We start from the raw sequence: 23,214 nt of genomic DNA on the forward strand, positions 1-23,214 counted from the left end.
AATTCCTCAGTTATAAAACTTTTTTCATAAAGCCCCATTTTGACTTGGTATATTTACTTCTCCTTTTTGACCCAATCACTTAATATCCTGTATTTTTCTTATGTATGAAAATGTGGAATTGGTGTAATGTGAAAACAAAATAAAACTAAAACCTCAAACCCCAAAGTTTGCTTGGGGAGCTTCTGGGCATCCAGGGCTGGGTCTAGGAGGGCCATGTAGAATAAAGCAGAAAGCTAGTATGATTTGCTCTTATCTTTTAAATTCTTCATGGAAAAACAAATACCAAACAGTACGTGTTTTCCCCTACATATAGAGAAAGGGCCCTCTATTCATGACAATATACCCTTGGGAAACCAAGCCGCCTTCTCCCAAAGGGATATTTGGACCCAAGGACTGTGTTCTTAACCAAAGATTAGGTACCAAATCACTTTGTGAAGACATAACCACTCTAAATCCCCATAATCACTAATGTTAAGGGCTAAAATTCTAGCTAAACTGTCTAAAATATCTAGTGAGTGGTCGCCAATAAATTATAAGCTTTAGCAAGAGTTAGACTTTTAGGCATTTATTAAGGAGAATAAGAATTTGATAAAGAGAGAAGGAAGGCCTAGATTCCTATCTATTAAAGGGAGAGCGCATTTCTAGCTCCGCTCTCCACCAGAGTCCCCAGGAAAGAGCGCGAGAGCGAGCGCCAGTCTCTTCCTTCCTCCTCCCACTAGTCTGCGTCACTTCCTGACGCCAAAGAAAAGACTCCTGGTCTTGCCCTCAAAGACCTTCGTTTCATGGGCGGAACTCTTCTACAGTAAGTCTCCAGCAGGTGGCGTCATTCCAATTGTTACACTAAGAAGAAAAAAGTCACAAAGATCTAGGCAGAAATGTCCTACCACCAGAAGCGAGAGTCGCTGCTTTATACCCATGCCCTTGTTGGACCCTCATGATCACCCTGTGACTTGCCTGTCATAGTCACCAAAGCCAGGAAGTGTCAGAAGGGAGATTTCAATATGAGTCCTCCTGCCTCTCAGTCAAAGCTTTCTTCACTACTGTGGTTTCTTAGACATACTGATTCCACAAGAGGACTCGAGAGGTCTGTGCATACACTTTTTTAAAAATGCAGAAACCAAAACAAAGAATAAATACAAAACACCTTAATAGTTGGTATTTATACAGCATTTTGACACTGGCAATTTGATCCTCACAATAACCCCAAGATAAAGCTACTTATAAATATATTACTTAGAAAATTTCATTAACAATGATGGTGGCTTCTCAAAATTCAGAAAACCTTTTGGAAGGTCTAGGTTACTTATGAATTAGTTAGGACAAAGAAAATAATTCTACTGACTGACATATAATAAACTTTACAACTTCACAGTGTTTTACATCTTTACATTTTTTTTAATCACGCAATGTCTTCTTTTGCTGTAATCACTTTGCTTTGCACAATGTGGCATTTAGTTCATGTGATTTGACACTCAATTCTTTATCATGAAACTACATTCTTAACACATTGAATATTAAACACACTTTTGCTGAATATCCATTTTCCTAAGTCTGGCCTTGATTATAACTCAACAGTTTTCTTTTGTGTGTGTGGCTGAGTGAAGTACCATATCTTCAATCCCCTTATCCTTATGACCTTCTCCCCCCAAGTGAACTAAAATATAAACAAAACCCTTTCAACAACTATTTCTAACAAAGCCAATTCCCATACCGGCCTTATCCAACAATGCACGTCTCATTCCACACCCCGAATCCATCACCTCTCTGTGATGGAACTAGCTTCATTATCTGAATTTAAGAGGTCGATCATTGGACTGCTCAGAGTTCTTGTCTATTTCAAGGTCATTCTTCTTTACAATGTTGTTAACATACACATTCTTCTCCTAGTCCTGCTCACTTTGCTCTGCCTCAGTGGAGTCTCCTCATGTTCTCTAAAACTGACCTTTTTATAATTTATGATGCAATTAACAACCCTAACTGTGAATGTAAATGAGATGAACTCCCTCATAAGATGGAAAATCTTTCAGAATGGATCTGAAATCAGAATCAATGTTTACAATAAACACACTTGAAATGTCAAGACTAAGAAAGTTCAAATAATAGGCTTAGAGCAAAATCTCTCACACTTCCGCTAACGTAAAAAAGACAGGCATAGCAGTCATGATCTCAGACAAGGCAACAGCAGAAAGAGATTTAATTAAAAGAGATAAAGAGGGTAACTACATTTTGCTGACAAAGTACCACAAACAATGAATTAATAGTAATATTTAACATATGAGCTTTGAATGACATGGCATCTAAATATTTAAAGGAAAATTAAATGAGTTACAGGAGAAATAGTCAGGAAAATCTAACCGTGGAATACGTATCCCTTTAAATCCTGAATAAATCTAACCAAAAGGTAAAAAAGAAGTTAAGGATCTGTATATAATTTTAGAAAAGTTAGATAAACTTCCAGTGATTATTGAATGGGAATAGAGAAGCATATACATATTTCCAGCTGTGAATCATACTTCTAAAAATTGACCATGTATTAGGATATTAAAAATCTCACAAATTCAGGGGCAGCTAGGTGGCGCAGTGCATAAAGCACCAGCCCTGAATTCAAATCCAGCCTCAGACACTTGACACTTACTAGCTGTGTGACCCTGGGCAAATCACTTAACCCCAATTGCCTCACCCAAAAAAATAAAAAATCTCACAAATTCAGAAAAGCAGAAATATTGCATTCATTCACTTAAAAAAATTTTTTAAAAAAATTTTTTAGTGAGGCAATTGGGGTTAAGTGACTTGCCCAGGGTCACACAGCTAGTAAGTGTTAAGTGTCTAAGGCCAGATTTGAACTCAGGTACTCCTGACTCCAGGGCCGGTGCTCTATCCACTGCACCACCTAGCTGCCCCTTCATTCACTTTTTATGGATCACAATGTAGTAAGAGTTATATTCAGTAAAGGTTTGCTGAAGAAACAATGAAAAATTCACTGGAGACTAAATAAGTGAATTCTAAAGAAAGGGTGGGTCAAAAAACAAATCATGGAAACCCTAATTTCAGTAAAGATAGTGACAACAATGAGAAAAATACTGCAAATTTTGGGATAGAGTCAAAATAGTCTTTGGGGGGAAATTTAGCGCTCTGAACACTTTCAGTAATAAAAGAAAGAATGGATCAATGAATTGGACACATGCCTAAAAAAAAATAATGAGAAAACCAACAAACTGAAAACAAAACCAAAAAAATACACAAGCCTCAATAAACTATTAGCTAATTTGATTAAAAGAAAGAAAAAAACCCAGATTACTAGCATTGAAAATGAAAAAGGCGAATTCACAACAAATGAAGAAATAAAGGAGATTATCAGAAACTATTGGACTCAGTTATGTGCCCCCCAATTCACGATCTAAATAAAATGGATGAATATTTACAAAAGTATAAACTGCCCAGATCAACAGAACCAGAAATAAAAGATGTGTCACAATTTGTTCAGCTAGTCCCTAATTGAAGGGGGGAAGTCTACAGTTTTTGATACTAAAAGTGTTGCTATAAACACTTTCACAGGGCTTCTTTTCTTCTTTCTGTGATCTCGTTGGAGCACAGGCTTCACCTGGAGAATGGAGATAAACTACATGATAGGCTTCTATGTAAATCTAAGCTATAATTACTAGGTTTTACTAGGTTTTCAAAGGGTTAAATCAGGTGACTTTCCAGGCCACTGAAAAATGTTTATTTCCTTCTCTTGGACAAATTTCCCAACTCTTCATGACACCTGGCATGGTGCGAAGTCATTCTGTTGCACTCTACCTCCATCTGGGAATTTCTGTAATTTCAGAAGTCTGATCTTCAGTCTATCGATATACGTATGACAGCCGTATTCCTTCAAATGAAAGACAAAGCTTCTAGGCCCACTAGGAGTAAAAAATCTCCAAGATTGGGGGGTTGTACAGTCTGTTGATATCCAGATCCTTCAGGCTTTAAGCGGGTTGCTTCCGATAATGGCTTTGACATAGACTTGAATGAAAAAGTGAGGTTCATCAGTGGACGTGAACTTTTCCCAATCTTTGGTACTCTGGTCTTTGTATTGTCATGTCCATGACAAGCAGTTTTCCTTCATGGCAGCTGGCTTTTACCGGTCTTTTGAGTGTCCTCCCAAATCTGAGAAGCCCAGGCCAGCCTGAAGAATAAGAAACAACCCCCCAGCTGCCACGGTCCCCTGGAGCTGCTGCTTCTTTTCTGAGGACTAGCTGGGCTGTTCCGCAGCAGTAGTCTGTCAGTCCGTGGTGGTGCTCTCTGTGGGGGCGATTCTGTTCTACCGCAGGTCTGGAGGGCCCTTGAAACACTTGGCTTTTTTCAGACCAGCAGCAGCAGTGACCTCTCTCCCAGGGGACTCTTCAGGAACTACCAGTTCTCCACATTTCTTCAGGGAAATGTCCATTTTAAAAACCACAACAAAAGGACCCTGACACGAGAGAGTGACACAAAATCCAGCCTAGACCAGCTCCAGCTGGCCAGGGCCCAAAGTTCTGGGTCAGCCTAATTCAGGCAGAAGCACAAACGGAAAATAAACCACATTAAAATCAGGGATTGTCGCAAATCATTTTCACAGGAAGTCACCCCAAGAAGCGTTCAAAGTCATGTTTCTCCCTCCAGACCTTTCAGCGTATGAAGCAGACAGGGAACCATCCCCTTGGTGGCTGGGGCCTTTTCCTACAAGGCTGATCTCCGTCTAGTCTGTTATCTGCAATGGTCCAACTTGTGTAGGTGGTTGTCCCCATCAGGACACCAGCTTCTTCTTTTTTTTTTGGGGGGGGGTTTGTTTTTTTTTGTAGGCAATGGGGGTTAAGTGACTTGCCCAGGGTCACACAGCTAGTAACTGTCAAGTGTCTGAGGCCGGATTTGAACTCAGGTACTCCTGAATTCAGGGCCGGTGCTTTAACCACTGCACCATCTAGCTGCCCCAGGACGCCAGCTTCTTGACAGCAGGGGCTGTTCCTGCCCGCATCCGCGGCCCACAGGAGACGCCTAAGACAAGCTTGCTGCTTGGACCTTGGGCTCTTCTCTGGCATCCTCGTCTTGCCCAGGATCGAGCCTCTCCTCACTTCCTCACAATGTCCACTTCAGGCTGTCTCTACTCCCTTCCCCTTTCCTACCTTCTCCCCTTGCTGTGCATTTCCCCTCCTTAGGATATAAACTGGGAAGGGGCAGTTGTGCTTGCTAGTATTTGCCTCTCCAGGGCTTAGCATGGTACATGGCACTTACTAACACTTAATAAATGCTTTGGTCGGTCAATAAACATTTATTAAGTGCCTACTGTGTGTTGAGCACTGTGCTAATGCACCACGGATACAAATAAAGACAAAAGACAGTCCCTGCTCTCAGCTGCCTACGGACAAACAGGTCAGAGACGGGAGAAGCCGCCTAATGGACAGAGAGAAGGCACGGGCATTAAGGGGATGGGGAAAGGCTTCCTGGGGGTGGGGCTTAAGCTGGGAAGCCCAGAGATAGAGAGGAAGAGGCACAGCCAAAATGATGGTCTCTCTGGCTGAAGATATTTAAAAATCAAGCCCATATCAATATTTCTCTCCTTCCTCGTGTAACTCTTCAGGGCCGGATCCCCGCAGACCCCCAGGAGACAGTCAGTCCTGTCACGTTTCTGAGCCTTAAGGCAGCTTCAATTTACCAACAAGTAGAAAGTCACATGAAACAATTCAGCACTCTGTCATTGAAAAGGCAACTCTACGGTATCGCTCAGGACGGCTACGAGAGAGCGCTGGCTGGCTTCATGCTTTATGCTGCAGAAAATGCTTAATGCAGATAAGGTGAAGTCAGAAACCTTCAAATGACCACAGTGGGGACTTCCTTCATTGTGGAAGCAGACAATTAAAGACCTACACCCAAGTCCCTACGTGATCACACTGAAAACACTGAAGTCCCTGATGTTCGGGCAGGCACTGGGGGAGAGAAGATGTGTGTGGGCCAGGTGGCCATAAGTGACTAGACACAAGGCTCTGGATGGACAGAGTGAGAGAGACAGACAGATGGAGGAGAGGCTGAGATGGTGATGACATGCACACTAGCTATATGACCTTGGGCAAGCCACTTAACTTATTTAACCCTTGGAACTTTCCTGTGCTGATGAAATCACAGACCCTTGGCATTGCTTAATGTAATGTCTAAAATTAGTAAGAGACTCAGCAAAAATTGACATCAAATTCATTCCTATACTTACGGTAAATAAAGAGTTCAATCCCCACACGACATCCTGAAATAAAAAACAAATATGTATTAGGCTCCCTGAAAGCTTGGTCACACCAGTGCATAACTAAGACACACGTCACATTATAATAAAAATGTTTTTGATATATTTTCTTACTCCTAACATGCAAGTTACAACAAACCTCACTTGGCACAAAACAAGCCCTGGGCTGGTCATGCTGATAGGCTGAAACAAAGCATGAATGCTGAGATGTAACTGGATAATATAAAAGCCCGACTAAGGGTCATTCGGTCTGATATTTGGGGTCATGGGACAAACTGTGCCAGCCCAGATGGGTCCTCCTCCGGCTAAATCCCAAATGCTCTCCTTAGCCATGCATTGTAACTGGCCACTGCTCTGTGCCCCTTCTGGGAGCAGGGCCCACCTTGAGCTAATGATTCACAGGAGGAAATGTCTGCCTTTTTGGAAAATTAAATGTTTGTCTTCTGGGCCACTGAAAACCTGCCTTCTTCTCTCCTTCCCCCTCCCTTTGTACACCCTACACATCCCTTCCTGGAAAGGCTGGAGGCAGCCAGGGGCAGGGTGGAGATACTGTCTGGACACGGAAGGTCTTGGGCCCAACACTCCTCATCTCAGCTAAGTCCCTTTTCTTCTGGGGTCCCAGCTTAAGCACAGCCTCTCCCACTCTCCCACGTCTTCCTCTGTCACTCCCTGCCCGCCGGCCACTCCTTCTGTCCTGTCATTTCCCTTCTTGAGATTTTCTCTAGTTTCCTGAAGGCAGCTGTCATAATGCCCTGTGGCACTCCAGGTGTGGGCAGGCTGTTTGTTGTTTATAGACGATTGTAGATTTATTATTCAGGTTTATTTATAATTTATTACTGTAGATTAACCAATAACAATATTATCTTTCCCTCTGACACCTTTCTGGAGGTGTCACTACACTCTGCGGGCATTGTGGCTCACAGTGGTCTCGCTTTTTTTTGGCAGGGCAATGAGGGTTAAGTGACTTGCCCAGGGTCACACAGCTAGTAAGTGTCAAGTGTCTGAGGCCGGATTTGAACTCAGGTCCTCCTGAATCCAGGGCTGGTGTTTTATCCACTGCGCCACCTAGCTGCCCAACAGTGGTCTCTTTTAACAGGGCACTACAGGGCAGACTGATTCCCTATTTGGTCCTTGGCAGTAACTGATTCATAACTAAATGCTTGAGGTTTTTTTAAACAAACATAAATAATTTACTTTTATATTATGAAATTAAACATGAAATCATACAGATGGAGTCTGTAGAAACACAAACCCGCACGTCATAAGACGGACAAAGGGCGAACAAGGAGGCTCCTTGGTCACCATGGAGAGGCCAAGCGGTCACCTCCGGCCAAGGGTGGCCCACTCTGCCCAATGGCATTCCACAGCTGAGAGGCTGCAGCAGCAGCACCCTTTCCCTCCGGCTCCTCCCCTAATCTGGGCGCACCCTGCACAAGCAGATGGGTTTCTTTTAGGCATGTTTGATGTACTTGTACACAATGCAAGTTCTCTGTTCTTTTGTCCACTTGAGGGCTCAGTGAGACCTCCCTGCAGCCTTGGCTCTTCACAGAAGGGCCTGTATGTCATGGGTCCTGAGGGGCTGAGAGCCCCAGAGCCCTGCCTTAGGCCTGGGCTCACTCATCAGCCCGAGGATCTGAATGGGCTGTGAACAGGAAGGGCCAATGACAGGGAGTCACCAGGTCTAGGCTCTGGGGAAGCTCACTTATGGACACCCAAGGTCCCTGTCCAAGGTGTTGGTCAAATGTTCAGATGGCACAGCCTTCTCAGCTGCCATCACTCCCCAATGCTGTTCTGCACAGAACTGTTCCATGAGGTAAGAAAGCAAAGTTATTTGTGCGAATCTGCACCAAATCACCACAATTTGCCCCAAAGGATGCTCCGAGGGACTTTTGGTGAGATGTCTTGCTGATGACTCCTGGTCAAGAAGCCTGCCAAAATGGAGGCTGACGACCCATGTCCTCCATCACTGATTTAAGCAAAAAAACCCTAAAAACTGCACCAGACTAAATGACCAAGAATTCCAAAGAGAAGCTATGGTGAGGGACTTTTTTACCCTCCCAACTGGACAGAGAATTAGCCAAAAGCCCCCAAGCAAAAGGAAAGACCAGTGCCAGTGCAGGCACACCAGACGGCAGCCTCCCACTGTATCCAGAGATGGGTCAGAGAGAAGAGGAGCCTGCAAGGGTCGGTGTGGGGTGTGTGGAGGCATCAAGAGAAGAGGCTCTTCTGAGAAAGCTCCAGTGTGGTTGGAAACTATTGCAGGGACCACAGAAGGCCCTGGGAGTGGTAGCAATGAATGAAAGGAGGGAGCACTCAGACAAGGATAGCCCGAGCCCAGGATTCCCTCTCCCAAGTCCCTGGACTAACTAGTCTGAGTGCACTCTCACTGTCTGGGTCCCAAGGACCCTAGCACTGTCCTGAAAATATACTATACTGAACCTCAAAAGTCTGGGCTAGGGAGTGGGAGATAAGCCTAGTAGATGGAGGCCATTCCAAGAATGACCCAGGACCAGACCAAGCAGGGCTCAGGCACATCCTCCCACTCAAAAGCATAAGAGGTGGAGCCATGATCTCGAATAAAGGAGAATGAGCAAGAACACACTGACCAATATGTATATAAGGAATCATAATGAATCCAAAGACACCCCCAAATCCAAATTAGGAGAACAATTTTATAACAACTGTAAATACTCAAAGGAAAAAACCATTTTCCAGAAAGATGATGTGAATACTCAGAAGAACTAAAGCAAAAGAGAATGAACTAAGAATGTCACGTAGAAGAGAGAACAGCCAATCTCATCCCAAGTAGGTCTATGTGACAAAAAGAAACGCTATCGAAAAAAGAGGAGAAAATGTCAGGTGTCTGTTAGCAAAAATGACCTGGTAAACAGACCAAGAGAGAATCAATGGAATCCCTCAGACACTGAGTAGCTGGTGTGACCCTGGGCAAGTCACTTAACCCTGTTGCCTTAGTTTCCTCATCTGTAAAATGAGCTGGAGAAGGAAATGGCAAACCATTCCAGTATCTTTGCCAACTAAACCCCAAATGAGGTCATGAAGAATTGGATAACACTGAAAACAACTCAATAAAAACAACAAATTAACAAGGGATCAACAAAACCAGGCAGGGACTCTTGGTAGAAATAAATGGGAGGGAGCAGCTAGGTGGCGCAGTGGATAGAGCACAGGCCCTGGATTCAGGAGGACCTGAGTTCAAATCCAGCCTCAGACCCTTGACACTTACTAGCTGTGTGACCCTGGGCAAGTCACTTAACCCCAACTGCCTCACCAAAAAAAAAAAAAAGAAAGAATGGGAGAAATTAAGAACATACATTTAATCATTATCATCAGTGCAATGTACCTACAAGAATGCTACTTTGCATTTTATTACTTGAGGCCACTGAACTGAGAGTTTAATGAAGAAACTTAAGTCACTAATGTTCCCCCCCCCCCCTTGTGAATGATGAACACTCAGTCTTCTTCCGTCAGCTTGAAAAAGCAAATCACCTGAACTACAAATAACATTTTCACGTACAAAATACCTCAATTATGGTGGCTTAGTCCCCTCACAATAAATGTGTCCCTGATTTCCTTCCACTAACGATCTGTTCTTTTGTGATTGTTCAGTGTCAGCTGTGTCTGACTTTGTGACCCCACTTTTGGTTTTCTTGGCCAAGATATTGGAGTAGTCTGCCGTGTCCTTCTTCAGCTCATTTTACAGATAAGGAAACTGAGGCAAACAGGGTTAACTGACTAGCCCAGGGTCACACAGCTAAGTGAGGGTATGAGGCCAGATTTGAACTCGGGTCTTCCTGACTCCAGGCCCAGCACTCTGTGCGCTAGAATGCCACCTAGCTGCTCACTAGATCTATACTTACAGCATAGTGTAAATGTTTAAGATAGTAGTTTCCATCAAACATTTGACTGTGTGTGCAAAAGTCAATAATTTAAAATTCCTTGATGTACTTTACTATTTCTGAGTAAACAGCTTGATACAGTTCTCTGGGAATAATTTAAAAATTATTTGAGAAACAAAAGGAAGTATTTGTCATTCAGGGGCAGAGGAAGGTTATATATTTCCATTTCTTGCAATTCTTTTGCTTTGGTTGAAATATTGCTCTTTATAAAGCCAAGAAATAATTTTTTTCCAGAATCCATCACATTTATGAAGAGGGTTAAAGAAACCACATGCATTAGTTCATGCCTTGGGAAACAGGAGGAGGAAAAGGAAAGGGAAATCTGTTGAGACATGGGCCATTTTTTATTGATTCCATCTGTGCTTTGGACAAGCTGGTGACCCTGGCTTGGGGTGTGGAGAGCAATCGAAGATTCCTGGGTCTACCATCTGTCATACAAAACTGCACAGGATCTGTTTAGGGGCGGACACCATTCACAGAAGCCCAGAGCCATCGAGTTGGAAGGGTCCTCAGCCACGGCCTGGCCTGTAGCTGAACAAGAATCCCCTCGGCACAGTGACAAGCAGCCGAATAAGAAGCAGCAAGCGGACCCAGGGCACGGCCAGACTCACAAGGGTCACAAGCTCAGGGAACCTGTCCCTTCTCTCCTCCTTTGTTTCAAGACCACGTGTCCCCTTAATCATCACCTAGAGAGCCTAGGAGGCAGGATGTGGCGTCTGTGCTCCCCCTTCTGAGGAGGCCTCTGTCCCCACCCCTCCCCAGGAGTCTCTCCAAGGCCATCCTCTAACAGTAAATGACTCGGCCTTTTCACAGGGCTCATTCTCCTTGACCAACCCAGCTTGTGTCATGGCTCACAGGAGCCGACAGTTCAGTTTTCAGTGCGAGCATTTATAGTTGTCAGAAATCAGCAAACATTACAAACTAGGGCTTGGTTTATTATTTTGCTGGTTGTCCAGACTTAAGAAAGTGACAGAGAAAATGTTAGTGATGCAGGTTGTACATGGTTGTTGTGAGAAAATGATTATTAATGTTTTTTTTTTGGGGGGGGGGACCCTTTCTTCCCTGCCCCCCTCCCCCCCAACACACACACTTTAGAGAGGTCAGTTTTTAGGATGAAGTTCGAATCCTGTGCAGGGCGAATGAATAGAAACTGACTCTTTGGTGACTAGCTCAGTGAACTGACAGGATTAAGCCACACCTATCTGGACTTTGACTTTGCCCCTGGGGGAGAGGGGGGTGTCTCTCCCATTAGACCCTGATCTCATCACAGTAGAGCTCATTTTAATATGGACCACCCTCAAGTCATGCCAACCAATGGAACTGAATGATGCTAGCCAATTAGCTTTGATCAGAGTGTAGCGACATACCTCTATCAAAAGAGGATAAAAGGAAGTAACCCACTAGGCTCATGCCCTGCACCATCTTGGAACACATTCTGGATCTGGACCCGCTGTTGGTTGGTGAGCGCTCCCCTCTGAGGACAGGGTAGGATGTTAGGACAAGTGCTCTCAGAAATATGGCTCTGGGTGGGGGCGGGGCGGGGTGGGGTGGTTGGCTTGTGTTAACTGCCCCACGGTCAATACTCTTCTAATATTTAAAAGATAAATAAATAAAATAAATGCTTACTGCCTAAACTGGTGCAACAGCCATTATTTTATGGATAGCCATTAATATATAAGTAGCAGGGGCAGCTAGGTGGCGCAGTAGATAGAGCACCGGCCCTGGATTCAGGAGGACCTGAGTTCAAATCTGGCCTCAGACACTTAACACTTACTAGCTGTGTGACCCTGGGCAGGTCACTTAACCCCAATTGCCTCACACCAAAATATATATATATATTTATATATATATATATATATAAAAGTAACAAATATTTTAGGAAACCCAGCCTAGCCTCCCCCCCCACCCCAAAAATAATTTAGCTAGAAACAGTTGGCAACCCAATAACTTATATAACACAGCATGGTGCGTTTGTGTGTGTGTTCTCCCTCCCCATCTCCTACTCCAGAGAGCCGATTGTTAGACATTAACGAGCACACCACTACGTTCCTGTCCCTTTCGCTGTCCTTTCTGGAATTGCTTCTCTAGAATCCTGTAGATGTTCCCTTTGCTGTATTTTCCACAATCCCCTCTCCCTCTTTCCATTCTCACTGCCCCCCCCCTCCCTGTACCACTGCTCATAAAAAGCAGCCTGACATCCCCAGCTGGGGCTTCACAGCTGTCATGAGGCCACAACCTGGTTTTCTGGTCCTGGCTCCTGCCATGCCCTCAACGGCGCTCTCTGCTCCAGTCAGTAGGACATTCCTAATTCCCCAAATGTGGCCTGTGCCTGTGCTGTCCTGGCTGTTTGATGTGTCCTTTCCTTCCAACTGCCCCTTGTCCAGACCCTACTCACCAAGGCTTCAAGGCCCAGCTCACTGCCGTCTCCTCATTCCCCCGAACCCTGCCCCACCTGTCCAAAGCAGTAGATGCTCTACCTCTTCCAGTGTCCCTGTCGCACACTGTTGGGCCCTGCAGACGGCAGGTGGGCCCGCGAGCTCTCCTATGACATCCTGCTGCCTAGAGGCCAGGTTGAGACTGTGTAATGAGCTTTCTTAACAGAAGGCATTATTTTCAGAGCCCTTTAGCTCTCTGAGGTGGTAGAACACTCAGGTTTTATTTTGAGAAATGACAGTATTTTTTACTCTGAAAACTGTTCTACCAAATGGGTTTGCACAAAGCATTTATTTAGTTGGGCGACTGCTTGGAAAAACAGCAGCAACTTGTGAAAGATGGTGTTTCTTTCTCAAGTGGGTATTTATTTTATTTATCAAAAGGGGCAGGAGAAAGACATTTATGTGAGTGACTGAGAAAAGTACTATGAGAAGAAACAGACAGTTCTGAGAGGATTTGAGAGAAAAAGCAGCTGCTCAGATAAAGGTGCTTTCAGGACACCAGTGAAAGGGGCCCCTCGGAGGCAAAAGCACTGACTGATGGGGAAGATGGCTGAAGTCACTGTATTCACACATGGCTGTCTTTAGCACTCTGAAGCTTATAGCTGGGGCACTCTTGAGCGAGCGACAACAGGAAAAGAGCATACTAACTATTTGTGTTGTGTCTGAGAGAAATGTACATTGGAGCTTCTATTCGCTATGTCTGCAATGCTACCCACGAGGAGGCCCTGACTTAGGCAAGAGAAACAGAGAGAGGCGACAAACTGAGCGAAAGGACGGTTAGCGGCTAAGCCCCACGGCCTAGAGGCCTCACTGGCTGTACAGCAGATGCTGGAGAACTGATCTGACGAGAAGAGCTTGGCTACTGTTTCTAAGAGCGGATTGGAAGAACTCCCTGGGCTTGTCTGTTCTCTGGCACCATCTACAGCTCAGGGCAGACCCGAACAAGCTGGAGTGTAATGCTTGAAGCTTTAGCAGACCTGGAAAGTTAAGAGTATCTGAAACAGACCTAGGCTTACTATTGTCCTAATTACAACAGTGCAGGAGGAAAAGCATGGTGTTGGCACCAGAAAACCTGAGTCTGGAGCCCAGCTCTGCTACGTGGCTTCTCTGGCCTTCAGTTTTCTCCTCCATAAAATCCGGGGATTTGACGGAGCACATCCAGCTTCCATTTTAAGAGCTGATGAAGCACACACGATGTACATTCAAATTTCAATATCAAAACGAAAGGACTAAAAGAACATGGAAGGGCCAATTAGTGAACTGATGTTGCAATAAATCAAAGCTGGGTCGCTGCTCAATAGATTCATTTTGGGGCAGTTTCCCTAGAGATTTTTCTTGAACTTGCTTTTCATTTTGTTCTTTCCACAATAATGACAGAGATGAATTAGTATTTTACATGAATAAATAACAGGAAAAACCCAGAGAACAGCACTAGCAGAGACCTCCAAGAGGTCACTTGTTTGATAGGCTCATGAGCTTTCCTTTTCAAAAGGAATTCTGAGGAAGTGGCCCTGAATTTGTGGTTTCTTATGGTCTACAATCCTACTGCAACAATAAAAAACCACTTTGTAACCTTGACACTAAAAATGGCAACTCAATGATTGGAACCTGACTTGCTTGTTCTAAGTAACGGCTAAAGTTGGCTCAGGTGTGGCATTTTTCTTTATTGTCTTAGATATGCAGATATCACTCATAATGAAATGTTAAGTGCAACACCACCTGGGCAACTGTCGGATGAAACAATTAGAATAAAAGAAAAGCAAGCCCCCAAACAAGCATGAAAGGTCGTCTACTTAGCACAGACATCAATCTTGAAAGCTGATCTAGAGACATGGGAGGGGCCTTCTATTCTTGGTCTTAGAACCAAACGGGGATGGTGGTGGTGGTGACATCTAGCATTTATATAGTGCTTACTATGTGCCAGGCACTGTGTGAAATATTATCTCATTTGATCCTTAAAATAACCCTGGGAAGTAGGTGCTGTTATCATCCCCATTTGCAAGTTGAGAAAACTGAAGCAAATCTAGGTAGAGTGATTGTCCCAGGGTCTCATGACAAGTATCTGAAGCTAGATTTGAACTTGGGCCTTCCTGATTTCAGACCCAGTGCTTTATCTATTGCACCACCCAGCTGCCTTACAGCTAGAATCACATCATCTGTTCCTGGGAACTGGGCATTCCCTCTGGGTAAATAAAAGGTGCTGTGCCAGGTTCTTGGAGAAATGCCAGGCAAAGCATGACGTCTGCCCTCCCAGAGTTGACAGTCTGGTGGGGGAGGCTGGGAAGGGATACAATGGGAAACAGTACTTCAGTTCACAGGACGGGTTCAGAGAAGGAAGAGAGCTTGTCAGATGAGGGATGGGGAAGAGCAAAGACCAGCAGCATTGGGAGAAGAGCTACTGTTGATCTACAGCCACCAGCACCAGCCTCCAAAAGCTTGGGTGAAAGCCCGAACAGCCTAAGGGTTCAAGGACAGAAGGCAGCACAGGGTTTCCCTGAGGGGTGAAGACCTGGCAGTCGGATCCCTGGATTCTAGTCTCTTTTCTGCCACTAGCTGTGCTACCCAGACAAGTCACTCAAGCCTCTGGGCCTGCTTCTTCATCATCGGAATGGATCCCAAAGTTCTTTCTAGCTCTAGGTGGCTGGGAGGAGACCTTGGAGTAAACCGAGGCAGGGACAAGTGGGGGGAGGGGAGGCCATTCGCCTGACTCCGCCCTGTGACAGAGAAAGTGAAGGAGGCTCGTACCTTTAACGTTCTTGTGGGTGCCCATCCAGTGCCATCAATTGAATGTTCTCTCAGTAAGCTGAAAGAGACAGGAAAACACACGCTGCTTATTCAGGGGTCTTACAGACACACAGACAAGGCTCTCAAGGGTGATTCACAAAACTCTCATTTTGACATCTAATGATTTATGTGCGGGTTTCCTGGCATGGATATTCTCCTCCAAAGACGCAGCTTGCCACCCTTCTACAACCTGGTAAGTAGCCCTTCTCCCGAGCAGGAGCCTCTAGAAGCCAGTATCCAGAGAAAAAACCAGGGGGAAAATTTAGGTCAAGGCTTTTTGTTCATCTGGTAAACCTTCACAGGAAACATCGCCATGACTGACATCAAGAAGAACGCCTGTATCTTCACCATTGGGGGCACCCCGAGGTTTTACAGATGGGGAAAATCTTCACGAAGCTACAAAGTTCCATTTCTCCTACTTGGGGGAGGCTCCGGGCCTGCTTTCTTGGCACTGTGGCTGTCCCGGGGCCATCTTCCCTGTGTGCTACAATCTTGCCAGGTGCTACCCTAGAAAGTTTTTTTTCCTTTTTTTCCCAGGGCAATGGGGGTTAAGTGATTTGCCCAGGGTCACACAGCTAGTAAGTGTTAAGTGTCTGAGGCTGGATTTGAACTCAGGTCCTCCTGAATCCAGGGCCAGTGCTTTATCCACTGCGCCACCTAGCTGCCCTAGAAAGTGCCCATGTTTGTGTCTCCTTCCTCTTCCTCTAGTCCTCAGGGTCTTCCTTCTCTCCCCTTCCTGCTGCCCTCACTGGGCCTGGCTCCACTCCCTCTGATAAATGAGAGACATGTGGCTCCATCCCTCACCACTACCACTCTTCTTCCAGGCCCCAGTGATGCTGGTTCTCTATGGAAAGTTGTTCATTTTCTATTCTGGGGCAGGTGATGAATTTACTCTTCCTTTCTATGTCTACCATGAGGAAGAGACTTCCAGGAGACTTAGCTGAGAATTAGTGATAATATTTTAGGGGATCACAATAACACCCCAAGTACTCTCTATCTAATGGGAATTGAACTGGCTGGTTTGCATGATACTCTTCTGGAGACAAAATGGGCCACAGATTTCCTGAGTCCACCAGGTGGCGGCATCTTCTAGAAATGAGGAAAAGGGAAACAAAACTATCTGTTTCTTTGAAGACCCCGCTGAAATCTAACCCCCACCTCCGGCCAGGCCATATTCTGGATAAATGAGCTCCCGAGTCGTCTCCAGCCCCAAGTAGACTCAGTTCTGAAGCTCTGCCATTTCTTCTCCTTAGTTCTAACCCATCTCCTCTGATGTTACTTGTTAGCTCTGACAAGTGGCAAATGGATGAGCAGGAGAGACAAACCCAGGGCCTTGTTTTTTGTGGGGCAATGAGGGTTAAGTGACTTGCCCAGGGTCATACAGCTAGTAAATGTCAAATGTCTGAGGCCAGATTTGAACTCAGGTCTCCTGAATCCAAGGCTGGTGCTTTATCCACTGCACCATCTAGCTGCCCCTCAGGGCCTTGTTACTGGGTCAGGGTCCATAAATCTTCCAAGTTGCACTCATAGCAGTGGAGGTCACACTCGGGCAGCTCATGGTGATGCTGGGATACAGCCTGATACCTCGTCTCTGGCCCTCCACTCTCCTGCCCTTATTTCTGTCAAATGTTCTGGGTTTCTCCACTTGCACTATGGCCTGCAAGCACCTGGCCAAAAGAGTCAGGGTGGGGAGTGGGGCCTTATCACAGAACCTTGGAAGGAGCTGGGGAGCAGTGGTGGTGGGGCCAGTGCTCAGCCTCCAAGGGAGGAGGGAAGGACAGCAGGGACTTGGCCACCAGCACTCGGGCACAGGATCAGGCTAGAAGTGCTTTCAGAGCTCAGCCAGACTCCCTCTCCTCAGAGCCTTTCCTGGGCTCTCCCTCCAACTGCCCTGTTGGCTGTTTGGTAAGTGCTGGCTGCCTGACTGTTCATTGGAAGACCCTGAAACAAAGGTGGGAGAACCTTATGCAGTAAAGCAGAAGAGATGTTGCTATTCCCATTTTATGGATGACAAAACCAAGGCTCGGGATCTCCTAATAAATAGACCAGAACATGCCTTCTGACGAGGCAGATGCTCACCCTGCTAAACCAGGCTGTCTCCTGCCCAGAGGTGGTTTATCTAGCTGTAGCAAAGACCTGCAGGTATGTTTAACTCAGAAGAAATGCAATATTTATTCCATGCTCCAAAAGACCGATTTTTATGTTGGTCTGAAATAAGACAGCCCCTCCCCCCATGCAGGTGCCTCCTGCCCCAGTCCTCCCATCCATCCTCCCCAAGGCTACCCGACACCACGCAGGGGCCCTGGTGGCATCCCACCACTTGGGAGTGATCATGACAGGCCCCTTTTCTGCTCCGGCCCCAAATCAGCTCTTTGTGTCTCTTCATGCCTATTCACAGAGTGTTAGTCATCTATTACAGCCAGGGCATGGGGGCAGGTGGGGGCGGGCAGCAGTGTTCCACAGTGCAGTGAGCACTGAATGTGAAGCTGGGCCTGAGCCAGAGCCTGTGCAAACCTGGTCATTCACGGTCCCACGGGTCTCCACTTTGTCCCCTGTAAAGTCGAAGGGGCGGAGGAGAGCACCTCTAGATCCCGGGATCCCAGAGAGGAGACTGCAGCCCAAGGCTGTCGCACCCATTTGGAAAGGTTTACTGGTGCAAGGTGAAAGATGCAGAAGACTTCTCTGTCTGCTCCCTTTGCCTCTGCCCCCACAAATCATTCCTGAGAACGAATGACTCATGGTTTTTTAGTCATCCTGACTCTTATTTTACTTGAAAAGGTTTTCAAAGAGAGGACATATGTCTTCAGACTTCTCATATAGCATTCATGGCAAACATAGCCCCTCATTGTCGAGGAAGCCTGGTCCAGTCCAGGGCTGTCAAACTCCCACACAGACAGGGGCCACTAATCTGCACATAAACATCCATGCAGGGGATAAGGAGCTCGGTGGGAGAATAATGTAACATTATCCAGGTTTTACTGCAGTTCCACTCTTTTGTTCACTTTTTCCCAATTACATTTTCATCTGGCTCAGGCCAAATGCACTTGGGAGCATCGCCTCTGGTGAGCCACATGGAGCAGAGAGGAAGCTAGAATTTGGCATCAGAAAGTCCCATCTGTGATATCATTAGCTCTGAGATCGCTGGTAAGGAAGGGCATCTTGGTGGCACAGTGGATAGAGCACTGAGGCTGGAGTCAGGAAGACTTGAATTCAAGTCTGGTCTCAGACACTAGCTGTGTGACCCTGAGCAAGTCACTTCACCTTGTTTGCCTCAGTTTCCTCATTTGTAAAATGAGCTGGAGAAGAGAATGGCAAAGTGCTCGAGTGTCTTTGCCAAGAAAACCCCAAATAGGGTCACAGTCAGACACGACTGAAATGACTGGACACCAACTATCTTAGCAAGACTGGTAACCTCTGGCATTTCTTCCAAAGCTAAGTCTATGGCCTTAGGAGTTCAGTACACATCCTCCATTTCTACTGTCTGGTAATGAAAGTTTTTGAAATTGTAAATACAAATTCCAATACAGAGTTTATTGGGCCAAAGGAGTCACCCTCTCTTTCTGCATTCCTGTCATTCAGAAAACTTCAGGGCATGAATCCAGGTCAAAGGTCTAAGAATGGACGTGCCAAGGCTGGGTAGGCATGCTGCTGGATTCCCTTCAGTGCGTCTTCCTTCCAGTGCTCCCAGTCATCTAAGGTGTGAAGGATAATTGCACGAAACGCCAAAATCTGATCTTGTGATTTCTGGGCAGATGCCTCAAGTGCCCAGGCCCACCAAAGCAGAGCTGCCTGGATCTGCACTGGTTCACAGAGATGTCACTAAAATCTCGCAGAACAGTTAGGACATGTTTGAGTCAGAACACCTGGGTTAAAATCCCTCTTCCAACAGGTGTAAGTTGGACATAGCACTTCAGCTGCCAGAGTCTCAGATTCCTCAACTCAAGAAGGAGGAGGTGGGATTGGGCACCTCACTTTTAAAGCCCCATAATCCCTCTGCCCACAAAGGGAACCTCACAAAGCTGCTGCACTAGTCCAGATGAGAGCCACTGAAGGCCTGCCCTAGTGGTGGTTGTGAGTGGACACTAGGGGGCAGCCATGAGAGGCCATCAGGAGCCGATCAAACTTGGCCAATGACACAGCAAGGAGGTCAAAGGAGGCAGGACAACAGCTTCCAAGTATTTTAACCTGATGGCTGGGAAGGAAGCAGGGCTCGGCTAAAGGAAGTCCTGGCTGCTCAACTGTATACTCCGCTTCTGAGTTCTCTTTGCAGGCATCAAAGGGAGAACGTGGAGCCCCTAAGTGCCCTTGGCAATGCCCTCTAGTCCGAGGCCCCACGGTCCAGACCTAGCTTTCTCCATCCAGCTTCCTCCCTTCTCCATCACACACTCGAAGGGTAGAAAGTGAGGAGACAGTATATGGCTTTGACACTGGGGCCTGGTTATGTCAATGGGTGGGACGGGGGTGTTGAGGAAGAACGCTTCATTGGGGCCCCAAAAAGGGTGAGTGTAAATGGCTCTGACTACAACAACTGGCCATTGTGATTTCTATGATCTGGAGAAAACCAAAGATCTTAGGAGAAAACCGCCCTAGGTGAATAAAGCCACACTCACAAAGAGCCCAGTGATGCCCTGACACCATTTCTCCTGCGCCATGACGTTCGCAGGCTTGAGGGCAGGGTACCTCAGGCCTCTTCTCAACCATGATCCTTAAACCCCAAGGGCACTGGGGAGCTGGCTGAGGCTTCAGGAGCTGTTTGTAGAACAGACTGGAAGAAATACCATAGGTTATTGTGAAGACTGGACGAAAACGGTCCCCAAGTTCTTCAGCTCTTTCTAAACCATAAAGGAGAAGGATCTGCATTATGATGACTTCTCTTTCCTGCGTTCTTTCAATGACGGCTCAATTTCTGACAGAAAATGCATTTCAACTATTATCCCAGCAGAGCTCAACTCCTTTCATCCCCAGAAAGAAAGGATGCAATATGGCTGTCATTGTGATTTGGTGAGTAACGGGGAGGTAAATGGTGCCTCATTATCTGATCACATCATTCTCTGTGGAAGCTGAATAGAAAGGATGTCATCTCCGCTGGGGACCAGAGCACATTGTCGACTGATCAGGCATCACCTGATATTCAACTGGATGCCGAGCTCACAGGAGCCTTAAAGAAATCCTGTATTTGGCCAAAGGCTGGTCTCTAGCTCCCTGTTTGGGTCAATTCTGGAAATGGGCTATTTGAAATTTGGCTGAACAAATCTGAGCACTTTCTGAAATACAGAATAAACATGCTTTCATTCACTGGGATCTTCTGTGACAATGACCAGGCAATGCCGTGACAAGAGGCTTCTGGGGAAAGTCCAGGCTGGCCTGTGCTCTCCTGGCTCTGGAGAAACGGTGTCCATTACTAAGTTAACAGGCATCACCCCGGGGAGCTCTGCTCACCTCTGTCACTGGAGACTAACAATGACGCGCTGGCAGCACACCTGGCTGAGACTGGGCAGCTCAGAGATAACTGAGTACACCTCAGTAAAACCAAGTCACAGAATCGGAGCTGGGAGGACCTCAGAAGGCTCCCACTCTCATTACAACATGCCTGATTATTGGCAGAGTGTCCATCTTGATTCTCTGGAGCACACAGCCCAGAGCAGAAGACCAGACTAAAGAATATTACATAAGCCACTCACTCCGCAGTCCTCCCATTCCCTTTAACGTCCTTGGGACAAATTTAAAACAAAGTCTAAAAGGAAAGAGTTCCATTTAAAATGGAAAGGTGGGGCAGCTAGGTGGCATAGTGGATAGAGCACTGGCCCTGGATTTGGAAGGACCTGAGTTCAAATCTGGCCTCAGACGCTTAACACTTACTAGCTGTGTGACCCTGGGCAAGTCACTTAACTGCCTCACCAAAAAAAAAAAAAAAAAAAAGGAAAGGTCTACTCACAGGTACAAATCGCAGCCCCTCCAGATAAACGGTCAATTCTCCTGCTTCTGGTACTGTGAAGTCACTACTTTCCCATGGATCTTCCACAGAGATTCTCCTCAACACATGTTAGGACACCCACTTTTTTCTTTTTCTTTTTTCTTCCCGGGCAATGAGGATTAAGTGACTTGCCCAGGGTCACACAGCTAGTAAGTGTCAAGTGTCTGAAGATGGATTTGAACTCAGGTCCTCCTGAATCCAAGGCCAGTGCTTTATCCACTGTGCCACCCAGGTCCCCCTAGTACACCCAGTTTTTCTTCCATCGATGTACCCCTCCAGGGATCCATCCACTGCTGCTCCTCCTTGCTACCGGACCTGCTCCACCTCCTCTTCTACTCCAAGCCCTTCCTGATGTTGGCTTCATGCCACTCCATGGGCGAGATGGAGCCTGGGAGGCACCGGGCCATTCCACTGCTCTTTGGGCTATTTACAACTCTTCCATGGTTGTGAGGAGAATCCCAGGGTGTGGTGTATGCCCACATAATGTCATGGAACAAACACCGGGATTAACAAGATGAGGGGCACTCAGCTCACTGAAAGCATGGTACAAGTTCTCCAATGCCACACAGGTCAATATTTTCTTCCTATGCAATTCTATTTCTTAAGAACTAAGAATGATAAAATCTTGGCTGGGAAAATTAAAATGTTCAAGCTCTCAATCTGGGATGGGAACTTCTTCATTCATGAATTAAGCCTTTTTCAGGGAAACAAGATTCCAAAATGGGAGGATGAGGAACGTTTCCAGACACAAGCCTGCTGCCTGAGAGATATGACAAATGCCCATAACACCGCTCTTGAAACAAGAGTGAAGGTTTCAGTAACTGATTGTTTGTCCTTGCAATTACTCAAGGGCAAAGGTCAAGATCCTGAATGGGTTTTGTCATTTTGTGGATGGTCGTGCTTAGCAGAGTTTCATAGATCCGCCTGGAATCCTGGCACTTTCCTTATAACTGAGAGAAACCAACCAGAGACAGCGGATTCTGGGACAGATTCCGGATCAATCATTTCCTTCTCCTGGCTGGCTCAAAAGTTCCAAAAATTCTCTTCAGCTATCAACCGCTGAAGGAATGTTTTCTAATTGCACTTAGTATCTGATCATTATTTAATTAGAGGCTGAGGCCAAAAAAGATTTCTGACCTGCTCTTTCAATTGAGCGGCCGCCACACTAACTCAGGCAGGGAGGCCCACCAGCAGCTATCGTCATCGTCCCGGCGTGAGAACAGGGCCAGTACTGGGCACTCAGGAGCAAGATCAGTGAAGAGAAGGGAGCACAAATGTGAGATGTTATGAAAGGAAAAATGAGAAGAGCTGCTGGCTGATTCTGAGTCTGGGTGGCTGGGAGGAGGGTGCTGGTGTCCTCAGTAAATAAGGGAGTCGGGAGGAGAGGGTTGTGGTGAGAGAGAATGAGTTCAGTTCTGGGCATACTGAGTTTAAGATTTCTACAGGACGTCCACTTCATGATGTTTACTGGGGCAGTTGGAGTTAAAAGGTGGAATACCAGGAGAGAAGTTAGGGCCGGACAAGTAGACAAAGCCGTCTGCACAAAGATGGATCCATGGGAGCTGATACGATCACCATCACCAGGTGAAATAGTACAGAGGAATAAAAGCAGAGGACCTGGAACAGCATTTGGGGACCTCCACGGTTACTGCGCGATGTGGAGAAGGAACAGTCAGAGAAGTAGGAGGATGGCCTAGCAATACCAGCTCTATTATGTGACCCTGGGCATTATGTGACCCTGGGTATTATGAAGCGGTAATTACCAAAACAATTTGGTACTGGCTAAGAAATAGAGAGGTGGATCAGTGGAACAGAATAGGTACAAATTACATGACAGTAAATGATTATAGG

The 23,214-nt window shown here is 46.1% G+C and overlaps 1 protein-coding gene across 1 annotated transcript in view; it reads right to left on the reverse strand.

Moving 5' to 3' along the window:
* The window catches only part of UBE2F (ubiquitin conjugating enzyme E2 F (putative)), a 130,937-nt gene that overhangs the window by 28,236 nt on the left and 79,487 nt on the right, over nucleotides 1-23,214 (reverse strand). The window contains exons 7-8 of the mRNA XM_043964521.1: nucleotides 15,351-15,408; nucleotides 6,224-6,256 (exon numbers count right to left, since the gene is read on the reverse strand). Coding sequence (XP_043820456.1) covers nucleotides 6,224-6,256; nucleotides 15,351-15,408 — 91 coding nt within the window. The remainder of the gene's footprint in view (nucleotides 1-6,223; nucleotides 6,257-15,350; nucleotides 15,409-23,214) is intronic.

This window comes from Dromiciops gliroides, chromosome 4 (assembly GCF_019393635.1).
Source record: "Dromiciops gliroides isolate mDroGli1 chromosome 4, mDroGli1.pri, whole genome shotgun sequence".
NCBI classification, from domain to species: Eukaryota; Metazoa; Chordata; class Mammalia; order Microbiotheria; family Microbiotheriidae; genus Dromiciops; species Dromiciops gliroides.